Source organism: Periplaneta americana, chromosome 13, assembly GCF_040183065.1.
Source record: "Periplaneta americana isolate PAMFEO1 chromosome 13, P.americana_PAMFEO1_priV1, whole genome shotgun sequence".
In the NCBI taxonomy this organism is placed as follows: domain Eukaryota; kingdom Metazoa; phylum Arthropoda; class Insecta; order Blattodea; family Blattidae; genus Periplaneta; species Periplaneta americana.
In genome coordinates, this window is record NC_091129.1 from 134,773,962 (window position 1) to 134,787,015 (window position 13,054).

The window sequence follows — 13,054 nt, forward strand, 5'->3', positions numbered from 1 at the left end:
TTATTTATTTATTTATTTATTTATTTATTTATTTATTTATTTATTTATTTATTTATTTATTTATTTATTTATTTATTTATTTATTTATTTATTTATTTATTTATTTATTTATTTATTTATTTTGTAGAAACTGAAGCTGCGATACTTACTTTACATTCTGACGAAGTTTTAGAACCCTACTGCAGTTACGTAATTATTTCCGTCATCTTTAAAAAGGCTGCACTCATCAAGTTTAAAATGCATGCAAACTTTTAAACTCATTTTCCGTACTTTTTTATCCACTTCCCTTCATTCACATAGCTAAGGATTCCACAAATTTTATGCTAGGAAGTTGACATTTTTACTGCATGTTCTCTGAAGTGCACTTAAAAAGTTATGTTGGCATTAAAAAAAATAAAGAAAATAATTTAACAAAAAATAAAGTGCTTGCATGCACTCTGTAAATTTCATAAATATGAATAAGAATGTCTAATTTCTCTCCATGTTTTACAAGGCTAAACTAAAAAAAATGTGAGACATCGAAGACATCGAAGTCCACAGCTGTAGCGTAACGGTTAGCATGCCTGATCGTGTGACTAGCGGGCCAGGATTCAAATCCTGATTGGGACAAGTTACTTGGTAGAGGTTTTTTCCGGAATTTTCTCTGAACCCATTAAGAGCAAGTGCTGGATAACATTTCGGCGCTGGACCGCGAACTCATTTCGCTGGTATTATCACCTTCAACTTACTCAGACGTTAGCTAACCATAGCAACTTATAAGGCGTCGTAAAATAACAATTAAAAGAAGACGTCAAAGATAATGTAAACAAATTTAAGACCTGATACTTAAATTTGAGGGATGTGAAAACTTTTGAAAAAATACGAATTGTTTGTTTGTTTCTTTCTTTCTTTCTTTGTTTATTTATTTATTTAAATATTTATTCATTTATTGAAATATTTATTTATTTGTTTAAATATTTATTTATTTATTTAAATATTTATTTATTTAAATATTTACTTACTTAAATATTCACTTACTTGCTTACTTACTTACTGAATGAACTGGCCCTCCTCATAATTAGTCAGTCAAACTTTTACGGAACCATCTACATGGACTCTAATTCAGTGTACTGAAAAAACTATCGGAACATTATCTTTTTTCTTTCTCTTATTAGCTTTCATCGCTTCTTTACTTGTAATTTTTTTTATTCTGTATACTGCCATTGTCTGTTTGTTTGTTTGTTTGCGTACTTGTTTACCATTTTTCTTACTCTGTTATCCTTCATCATCTATTTGTTCTTGTATTGTTTTGTATGCTTTGTCTAATGGCAGCCTCTAATTTGAGGAAGCTCTAGTAAATAAATAAAAATATTTATTTATTTATTTATCTATTTATTTATCTATTTATCTATTTATTTATCTATTTATTTATTTATCTATTTATTTATTTATTTATCTATCTATTTATCTATTTCTTTATTTATTTCTTTATTTATTTCTTTATTTATTTCTTTATTTTTTTATTTCTTTCTTTATTTATTTCTTTCTTTCTTTATTTCTTTCTTTCTTTATTTATTTCTTTATTTCTTTATTTATTTATTTATTTCTTTATTTCTTTCTTTATTTATTTATTTCTTTCTTCATTTATTTCTTTCTTCATTTATTTCTTTCTTCATTTATTTCTTTCTTCATTTATTTCTTTCTTCATTTACTTCTTTCTTCATTTACTTCTTTCTTCATTTACTTCTTTCTTCATTTACTTCTTTCTTCATTTATTTCTTTCTTCATTTATTTCTTTCTTCATTTATTTCTTTCTTCATTTATTTCATTCATTCGTTCGTTCATTCATTCATTCATTCATTCATTCATTCATTCATTCATTCATTCATTCATTCATTCATTCATTCATTCATTCATTCATTCATTCATTCATTCATTCATTCATTCATTCATTCATTCATTCATTCATTCATTTATTTTATTTATTTATTTTGGTTTAAAAACTTACGGAGTAAACTGCTGACGTTATAAGCATGAAACATTACATTATTACTAATATCAATAAGAGTATATATACCAAAAACCAAGTCTATAGGTATATAACAAAATTTTCACCCATCGCCTTCCTTAAAAGTTCCACGCAATTATAGAGATTCCCCTGCCATCCATTTTAATGATGTTCAATTTTTACATTATTATTATCATCATCATCATCATCAAAATCATCATCATTCTTACCGTTATTACTCCTATATGTCGCAATAAATTATCTGCCATAGCTCGTGATTCGTTCAAATTTTTAAAATATAACGCATTCATTAACAGTGATAATGAAAGTGACAAGAGATGCGAAAACCCAATTGTTCACGTGATACCTCTTCACAGTGGCATTGTGATGCAATGCAGGAGATAGCAGAACCTTATATAAACTCATCACTTGATCACACTTCGACAACAGTCACAATGAATATGTTGTGGATGCTGATTTCGCTAGCAGCCTTCGTTGCTGCCACTCCATTGCCTAAAGCAGACTTGGAATGGTGGCAAACCGCCGTGTTCTACCAGATATATCCACGATCATTCAAAGACAGCGATGGAGACGGCATTGGTGACCTCAAAGGTGAGAACATTCACACACGCCAACTTCACGTTAAATATATTAAGTAACCGTTGTTATATTATAATTTATCTTGATATTGTAACGACGCTGTATCAACTACTCGGTTATTTAGCGTCGATGGATTTGTTGATAACGATATGGCATTTGGCGAGATGATGCCGAGGATTAGCCATAGATGACTTGACGTTCGTCTTACGGTTGGGGAAAACATCGGAAAAAACCTAACTAGATAATCAGCCCAAGCTGTAATCGAACTCAACTGTGGATCGGTAGGCAAGCGCCTTAGCCAACTGAGCTACGCCGGTGGCCTCTTATATAATAATTGAAGGGTTGATATCAAAAACCGGAGAAGTCCAAAAATTAATTTTTCAGAAAGCAAAAAAAACTGTCCCTCTCGTTTCTCATACAACATAATAATGCGACACTTTTTATACACGTATCCCTCGTAACTGTTTTCCTAATTACCTTATTCTCGAACTCCCTTAACCTCAGTTCCTCTCTCAAAGTAAGTGTCCAAGTTTCACAACCATATAGAACAACCGGTAATATAACTGGATGACAAAAGCTTCTCAACCGAATAACAGGCACTTCCCATATTTATTCTGCGTTTAATTTCCCCCCGAGTGTCATTTATGTTTGTTACTGTTGCTCTGAAATATTCGAATTTTTCCATCGCTTCAAACTATAAATTTCCAACTTTTATAATTTCGTTTCGTACTATGTTCTGGTCACGAGACATAAACATATACTTTGTTTTTTTTTTTCGGAATTTACTTTCAAATCTATCTCTTTACTTGTTTCCATGTTTTTCCTAATTTTAGTAGGTTATTTTACGACTCTTTATCAACATCTTAGGTTATTTAGCGTATGAATGAGATAAAGGTGATAATGCCGGTGAAATGAGTCCGGGGCCCAACACCGAAAGTTACCCAGCATTTGCACATATTGGATTGAGGGAAAAACCCGGAAAAAGCCTCAAACAGGTAACTTGTCCCGACCGGGAATCGAACCCAGGTCGCCTGGTATCGCGGCCAGACGCGCTAACCGTTACTCCACAGGTGTAGACTGTTTTCTCTAATATTTCGTGGATTTTCTCCTAACATATTCACGTCATCCGCATAAACAAGCAGCTGAAGTAATTTTAAATACGATGAACTGCTCCGCTATTGCCTTTTATGACATCCTGGTCCCTTTCTTTTCCCAGGAATTACGGAGAATTTTGATCACCTGAAGGACATCGGTGTGGATGGTGTATGGCTCTCTCCCATTTTTCCATCGCCGATGGCGGACTTTGGCTACGACATTTCAGATTTCAGGAACATCGATCCTATATTTGGAACGCTCGAAGATTTTGATGCACTCCTGGCTAAAGCAAATGAACTTGGTGAGTCTCATCGTTGTCTTATAGACCTATCATTAGGCCTAGTAATATAGAGAGTGAAAGTAATATACCTGTGCAGACTTTAACAGCCGAGTACCTGGATAGAGTTCAACAAAAGTTATGTCATATTAGTCCTAAATGAATTATTCCCAGAAAATAGTTATTTATGTAACTAGTAAGTGAAATGTATCTTTAGCGGACAGGTATTCACGTTTATGGACCAGGCATAATGCGAGCTTGGTTTGACAAGGTTCTAACTGACAAAATCGGTGAAATTGAGATTGTATACTCATAACCTTTCATTCAATCAGATCTTTATAGGAAACTGACTTTTATCGTTATCTGTTGACAAAGAAATTAGTACTGTGCCATAGTTCTATCTGCAATGAAATTGGTTATTTTTTTAATTTGACAAGGTTGTAACTACAAAACCATAGCTCATGCTTTTGTTCTGCTGTGTTGGCGGTTTAAAAGCGCATTCCTGTTACTGAAACGTTCTTTGTTATCTACTCATTGTTGGATACTCGTATAAATATTTTTCCTGAAGTGACTTTATTTATGATCTGTTAGATTGAATCTTATAATACAGTCATGAGTGAAAATAAATCCGAGCAAGATATTTTCTCGAACAGTGATTCAGATGATTTCGTCCCACCTACTTCTACCGAGACCAACCAGTAGTAATGAAAATACTGCTAAGTAATAAATTGAATTATTTCTGTAACTACAGTGTGTCCAAAAAATCGAACAAGTTAACAATATTCGCAAGAATTAAATTTGTATGAGTGTCATAGTCATCCATTAGACATCCATGTGACATTGTTGTCACATACCTCATTCCGGAATTAGTTTTTTTTTAGAGTAACCTTTATTATGAGCCATTTTTGACATATCACATAATATTATAATTGTGTTATTTAAAATTATGTATACACAATGAGCTCAATAAATTATTTTTATTACTATTTTCTGTTGCTGTTATAAATGTGTTACTTCTTGACTAACAGGAACATAAAACTCAGAACGTCTGTGGGCCTATAAAGTAAGTAATTTATAATGTTGTTTTAAACATTAGACGAAGAAAGTAAAAAAGACATCATGACGTAAAAAAACTAAAATTTCCTACATTATGTGAAGATCTATTCCTCAACCGTCGAATATTTATTGTGCGACAGCAACAGCAACAGCAACAGCAGAATATAAAAGTAACATTACAACAAACAGTTTTAAAACGGATGTTGATGAAAATTAAGTAGAAAGAAGGAGTACGATTGGAATTGAAACTAATTCAAATCGTGAACCACTTCAAAATACGCCAAAGAAGAAGAATGTACGGAATGTTATGGCCAAACCAGTATCGTGTAAATGTAATATGCGGAAGAAAGCACATCAGGAAGACTATGTGAAACGTAGAGGAGAGGAAAATCTGTTTCATAAGAAACTGTAAATATACCAAAAATGTCAGGCAAAATGCAAATATAAACGTAGCCAAAAAATACTCACAAAGAACAAGTAGAGTTTCATAGAACCTATTATTTTCTGTAGTCTGCCACTCTCCAATAGATCTAATAAGACTGTTAAAGCAGGTGAACCGTCGTAACTTTTATCGGGTAATACAAATGAGAGCAGAAGATATCAAGGATTTTTTTAGTAACTGTAAAGCTATTAAATAAGGGCCTACAAGACTGTTCTATTCTCCCAACTAGATACTGTGAAGTTCAAAAACACATAGGTCTTATCATGAAATCAAATACAAATTAACCCATGAGGCAGATGAACAAAAGAAGTTGCTAATATCAATTTTAATGAACACAGAGGAGTGTTGAACCCTGTTCCATAGCATCAATACGTATTTTGAATATCAAACCAAAAATTCAAAATAAGAAAATTGAACTCTCACATTTGAAAAAGGACACAAAGCAGCTATCCCTTTCATGGCTCTGCAAGACAAGTTACTACTCAGCAACCCACTTAGTATAGACTAAATACATTTTTGTTTGAAATACTGTCACAATCCAATATTATTTTATAGTTGGTACCATAATGTTCTTTTTTCAACATAGATTTAGGATATTTAAATTTTTTTGTCTGTATAATCTGGAGTTGTAACTAACACATTTTTTGAATAGTGATTAAAAAGTTAGTTTGACAAGGTTCTATGTGCACTTAGACCTTTGTAACTTTCCCGAAGCGTCAAATTTCAAGTGACAAGGTTCTAACTGCATTTTCGCTACCTCAGATTCTACGATTTAAAAATAAATTTTTTGAAGAGAACTCATTAAAACTACTTTCCATTGATATCTAAGAAGGTATATAAAATTATTAAGAAAAATATTCATAAATAAAAAAGTTATAGTATAATGAAACTTTAAACTCAATTTTCGTCTTATTAAGACTAGTTCGTAGTATCATAAGATTTTTTGGTAGTCATTCCGTAAAGTGATTTCTAAAACTAGTATTAAACTAAAATTTAATCTTAGTTTCAATATTTATTCATATTGGCACGCCAAGGCTTTATATTTAATAGAATGTACTCGTATTTCCGATATCAATTTTACAAAGACTGCCACTTGAATAATGTGTTTTCATGGTTACGACAAATTCAAACAGTAAAGTATTTTCATGGGGACTTTTTAGGATTGATTCCTACAATACAAATAACATTTGCAACCTCATGTTTATGCAAAATAAGCTTCTCGTCTATGTCAGCCATCAAAACAAAGACGAGAAATCTTACTGAACTTGAAAGTGATATCACTGTGTGCGTATCGAATACGGGGTTCAGATCTGAGAGCTACTATCTGAAAAACAGGCACATTTGTCCCATTACTAAGCCCACTTTAGTGTATAACTACTGAAACTTTTATTTATATTTTTATGCTAAATGGTCAAGTTTTTGAACATACAGTAAGTCAGTGATGTCAACGAGTGCAAATGTGCTCATAGCCCGTATGCGCTGATCAGAGCACGTAAGGCACGCAGGTACAAGTCACTGGTGAACACAAGGGTTGTACATTACACATTGATGAAGTCAGTAAGTTTCAGGCCGACTAGACTCTTAACGTCTTGTGTAAGTGAAAGATGAGGTTGGTTTGTGGAAATTATTTAGTTACAAACACAAGCAGTGTCGAACGTCTGAAATTACTAGTTCATCTACAGAATGATATTATATTCAAATTAGTTTGTTTTTATTGATATTAAATAGTAGTAAATGTATGTAAAGATGTATTGTAGAGCTTCTTCCTCACAGCATTGTATTTATGTTTACAGAATAAAGTACAACAAAAGTGCGTGCTGCTAATGGCGTAAATTCGTTAAATGTCAGTTACGAGTTGTGTCTATAAATTATCCAGATTTTCGTACATAAATTCTCAGTTTAACGATGTTCCTTACTATTACAATATTGTTCTGTCCAGATATTTTGAATTACGTGAATATTTATCAGAATTCATAATAGAAAAACAGAGACAGTCCAGAACTAGTTGACTCTACATGGATCGAGGAACGTAACTTTCTCAAGGATGTATTAGAGCTTCTGAACGTTTTGAATTTGAGATCACAAGGAAAGAATCAATTAATCTGTGTCGCCAGATATTGTTAAAGCTTTCAGATGAAGATTTCATTGTGGATGTCGCAGATCTCACAGCACAATTTTTATAATTTCAACGCCTTCACTCATTGACTTCCTGTTCAACAGTGTAAAATACTGTAATGTTTTAAAAAATCTCTGGGAAGAGTTCCATAGACGATTTAAAGATATTGACCTACTCCAGCTCAAGTTGGATTTGTGTCGGCAAAAATCAGAAAAAAACACTTTTGAATTACGCGAGAAGTCAGGAATTTAAATTTGTTTCTAGAAGTGTGATGATGCTCAGATAAGTAGTACATGATTATGTAACAGTTAATAACAGTAATTAGGCCTAGGCTAATTATAGGCCTCATTATGTAAAACTGCTTAAGTTAAAGAGAAGCTATGTTTATTATTTGTTATATCGTACTATTTTATAATTAATTTCATTTATTAGAGAGGTACATATTGCAAAATATGCTTTTATTTCTTGTTTTCTTGTATGAGCTTAACACATTATCTATTACTTGAGAGCAGTTTAATTCATCTTGCAGTGATAGGCCAATATAGTTCATTTTGCTCACCCCTTCTTGTTCACCGCTACTGCTTGTAGAACAGATTCATTGGAACCCGTGCGCGCTTGGGAGCACGTAGTGTCTTTCGCGTGCTCTGACCTTGACATCCCTGCAGTAAGTGGATGTTATGAAAGCGTTCTTTTTATTTTACCTATTTAAAAATCATCTCGCGACTTAGTTCTTTACACGAGCCCTCTGGGGGTCGCAACCTCCAGTTTGAGAAGCACTCCTGTAATTTTACCGACTGTTATTGGTCTCTAAAGCAATCACTTTACGGACTGAGTACAAAACAATTGTGTACTCTAAATTTTAACACCGTTTTACTCGATAAGTATTAACCGTACGATTCTGGCATCTAACCTTATCCTTAGAGAAATTGATAATGAATGATTTATTCATTTCCAGATTTTCTATAAAATGAACGGTTTTCTTGCAAATTAAATAAAAATCTTTACACGTAACGCTATATCCAGTCATTAGGAAGTCTCGCAGCTTTTGCTGCAGTGACTAAGAGACGGACTGCTGCTCTTTATACCGGAGTTCGTGTGCGTATTCGTACGTGAAAGGGCCCCATTCAATCTGCATAATTATGTTACTTCAACTCTGTATAGCGTAATCATCAACGTCGTCATGATCCATGATCATCATCATCATCATCATCATCATCATCATCGTCATGGGTTAGGTTTAATAGCTCATTTAGACTCAAATCAAAATTGTGCACAGCACATTTGTTATTGCGGGGCGAACAATTTTTTTTTCTTTTTCAAGAATTTATTTCATAAAGACTCTGGTGATAACTTTGGTAGATTGCTAAAGTAATCCGAAATATTATAAGTAAGGCTAAGTTTCATTTTTTTTCTAATTGAAACGGAGCTTCCGGGCTAAGATGCCGTGGTCTATTGATGTAGATATTCTCAGATGTTTCGTCTACTACTGCGGCAGACATCTTCAGTAGTGAGGTATCCTAGGTAGAGGTCTTCTGCTAGCGGTACCTATGGCAATTGATGACGAAACGTCTGGGAATATCTACACCAGTGAACCACGGCATCTTAGCCCGGAAGCTCCATTTCAATTAGACACCGGCCGTGAAAGCCTACATGCTAAGATTTCATTTTTTTCATTTATGAATCTCAGTAAATAAATGAATCCTATTAAAATGTCTTAGTAACTTACTGTGGTACATTAAGAATTCTAGATATGTCAGTTTCGTTTTATATAGGCCTAGCTATTTTTACTGCTGTTGCTAGTAATTGGTGTTTTCAACTGTTATGTCTGACAATTCCGGGATAAACAGCTACAGGTAAAATGTCAAATAAAAATAGAAATTAAAACAAATCAGGGTTTCCTTCAAAGTGTGACTTATTCTACTCACATTTCTCCTATTTGTATTCAAATTTGGAATAGCAAGCCAAATTGATTTTGAGACACGAGAAAATCTTCGTAACATTTGTCAGCCTACTACAACACGACAAGGTCAACTTGCGACTTGGCCTTGCAAGTCAGGGCGCTGCAGTCGACCAGATACCGTGTATGTTACGACACGATGACGTCACACTGTTACACTTATTTTCCGCTTCGCAAGTTCGCTTTGCAGGGTAGTATGCGAAGTGCAAATCTCTGTTTAGATTATCATGTGACTTTTCACAGTTCTCCGAAACTTTATCGAATTCTGGCCTCTCATTTTGTAATATTAAGTGACTTCATATCTTCCCCAGGCATCAAGTTGATTTTGGACTTCGTCCCCAACCACTCCAGTGACGAACACGAATGGTTCGTGAAATCTCTGCAGAAGATAGACCCTTACACGGATTATTATACCTGGAATGATGGGAAACTCGATGAATCTGGCAACAGGGTTCCTCCTAATAACTGGGTAAGTAGTTTGGTTAATATTATAGGCATGAAAGTCTAAGTGTTGTATCAAAATCCGTGAACTATTATCTGATCCACGCAACGATTTAAGTCCCGAGAAGCATAAACTTGCAGGGTTATGGGGCTTATGTCAAAACTTTTATGATGGCAAAGTAAGTTTCTAACAGCTGTTTTCTTTGAAATGTAATAAACTGTTCACTACTGACTCATTCCGACGCATTATTTCTCTTTACATTTTTGCATAGGCCTACGTACTATTCAAATGAAGTACAGGAGCAGGATGGGAGTACACACTATAAATGGTAATAATAATATTTATTATTGTGTCATCCTCAAAGGGGAACGGTTAATCTTAGCACTACATCCAACTGAAAGAAATGTTACGCTCACGTTATGCTGGACGCTTTCCCAAACCACACCAGATGACTATGCTAAGGTTTACTGTAGAGATGAACAACGTTCCAGAAAGCAAGACTAACAGCGTCCAGTCCACGCCTGTAGAGTAACGGTTAGCAAGTCTAGCCGCGAAACCAGGTGGCCCGGGTTCGATTCCCGGTCGGGACAAGTTACCTGATTGAGGTTTTTTCCGGGGTTTTCCCTCAACCCAATATGAGCAAATGCTGGGTAACTTTCGGTGTTGGACCCCGGACTCATTTCACCGGCATTATCACCTTCATCTCATTCAGACGCTAAATAACCAAAGCTGTTGATAAAGCGTCGTAAAATAACCTACTAAAATAAAAAAACTAATAGCACCCCCAAAGCCGAAAACCCGCACGACAATGTTCTATACGTTGCGTCGTTGACGTAAAGGCTGCTTGTGAGTGTTTCGAGACGCCCAGATTGATCACTCCCGAAGTCCTGAAAGTCAAGCAGCCTTGAATCACCACAGTTGTTTATACCTGACTGAACTTTTATCTACTTTGGCAACTGTTATATATGAATCGGTCATTGCAGAAAGGGGATAAGTCATGAAACATGCGAAAATGAGTTAAGAGTGCCATTGCTTTCTCCAGACCTACACACACATTTCTATACAGAAATGGGACAAATTTACACATTCTCAATGCAGAGCAGAGTACCATACGCAGCGCAGTCATTGCAGAAAGGGGACAAGTCAGCGACTTATCTTCTTTCTGCACTGACTGACTGGACGTGACGCAACAGAGTGCCGCGAGCCTAGTTACGCGCCCATCAGCTGATAAGGAAAATGGCAGATAAGCTGGAAGTAGTGAGTGACCCAGGGGAAGAAAACTGTGTTATTAGTGGTAAACGTAAACGCAATGAAATTAACTACCGCAGAAATGTAATTAAGAAAAATAATCTGAAGGGAGTGGAACATGTCAATTGGATTGGGAAGACTGTAGCAGCTCGTACGACAGGAGAACAGTGTGGGTAAGAAGCAACTCATTGTTTATTAGACACTATGTATTAGCTTAGCTAACTCTGAACACATTTGATTGAGTAGATGGTATTATCGTTTCTATCGTATTGTTAGTCAGATGTTCAGATAAAATGTGGAAAGAAGGCTACGATTTCGATTATTTCACTTTCAGTCAAAGATTTTTTTAGCTATTAGATATGATGTAGTACTTCTCCTGTGGTATGCGATTTTTATTGTCCAAGAAGGATAAATTAAAATATTTATTTAGCCTGTACATGGATTGAAATTACTTTATGACTCTGATGTGAAACGGTATACTGAAATAATCACATTAATCACAGTAATACATTACGTAGTTACGTACTATCATGTTTTTTATGTAAATTACAGATTCAAGAAAAAATGTTTTGAGAATCTTAGCAATGAAGATTTTAATCATGCGATTACAACAATGAACTCCTTCGATACCAAAGATGAACAAGATCTTCATTTACAAAGATTGATAGAACTTCAAAAAATAAAATCAAGGCGTCCTAGGTCTGAGAATGGAATTCTAAGGAGAGGTTCATACAAATACTATTTTATTAAGAGTGATAGTAGTAAGACGGAAGTGTGTAAGAAAGCCTTTATTAGTTTGTATGGCATTGGAAAGAAGCAGGTGGAGCGACTATGTAATTTGCTTTATGAAGGGAAGTCTCCAAAAGACAGAAGGGGTTCAAACGAAAAAGCAAACACCATACCAGGAGAAATATTACATCTAATTCAGGAACACATTGAGTCATTTCCAACTAAAGAAACACATTATTGTGGCAAAGGGGAGAAATATTTGGATGCTCGTCTCAATGTCAAACTAATGTATGACCTGTTTATTGCCAAACACCCTGACAGTGGGGTAAAATATAAATTTTACCTTCAATATTTTCATGAAAACTTTTCATTGCGCTTTGGGCGACCACAAGTAGACGTATGCAGCAAGTGTGAGGAGCTTGGAGTTAAGATAAAATCCTCAAACTTATGTGATTCCCTCAAGAGAGTAGCTGTTGTGGAAAGGATGGTCCATAAACGACGTAGTAAGAAATTCTACAATAAAATCAAAGAAGTGGAGGAAATATGTAAAGAAAGAAATGATGTTCTTGGAATCTGCTTTGACTATATGCAGAACCTTCCTTTGCCCAACATTCCGGTACAAGAAATGTTCTATTACAGACAACTTTGGGTCATCAATTTCAATATTCACAACTTGAAAGACCATACGGCGCACTTCTATTCCTATCATGAAGGTATAGGCCACAAATCTCCAAATGAAGTATGTTCTCTTCTTCTGAACTACATTGAAAATTATGTCCCTTCTTCAGTCAAGGAATTGTATCTTTTCTCTGATAACTGTGGAGGGCAAAATAAAAATCATACCGTAATTCGATTGCTGCTTGCACTGACTCAAATGGGGAGATTCAACAAAATCATTCATTATTTTCCACAACGAGGCCATTCATTTCTTCCCTGTGACCGCGACTTTGGTGTAGTGAAGCGCAAACTAAGGAAGACAGACAGGGTAAATGTGCCAGAACAGTACAATACCTTGAGCCACCAGGCAAACACAAACAACAGATTTTCTGTAGAATCAGTTACTACTGATGATATTTTGAATTTTAAATGCTGGTGGCCAGAGTAT

At 34.7% G+C, this 13,054-nt stretch overlaps 1 protein-coding gene across 1 annotated transcript in view; it reads left to right on the forward strand.

Moving 5' to 3' along the window:
* The first annotated feature begins 2,416 nt into the window (after positions 1-2,416).
* Positions 2,417-13,054, forward strand: part of LOC138712453 (maltase A1-like) — a 41,631-nt gene continuing 30,993 nt past the window's right edge. The window contains exons 1-3 of the mRNA XM_069844278.1: positions 2,417-2,599; positions 3,804-3,983; positions 9,842-9,999. Of these exons, the coding sequence (XP_069700379.1) occupies positions 2,443-2,599; positions 3,804-3,983; positions 9,842-9,999 (495 nt within the window). The 5' untranslated portion in view covers positions 2,417-2,442. The remainder of the gene's footprint in view (positions 2,600-3,803; positions 3,984-9,841; positions 10,000-13,054) is intronic.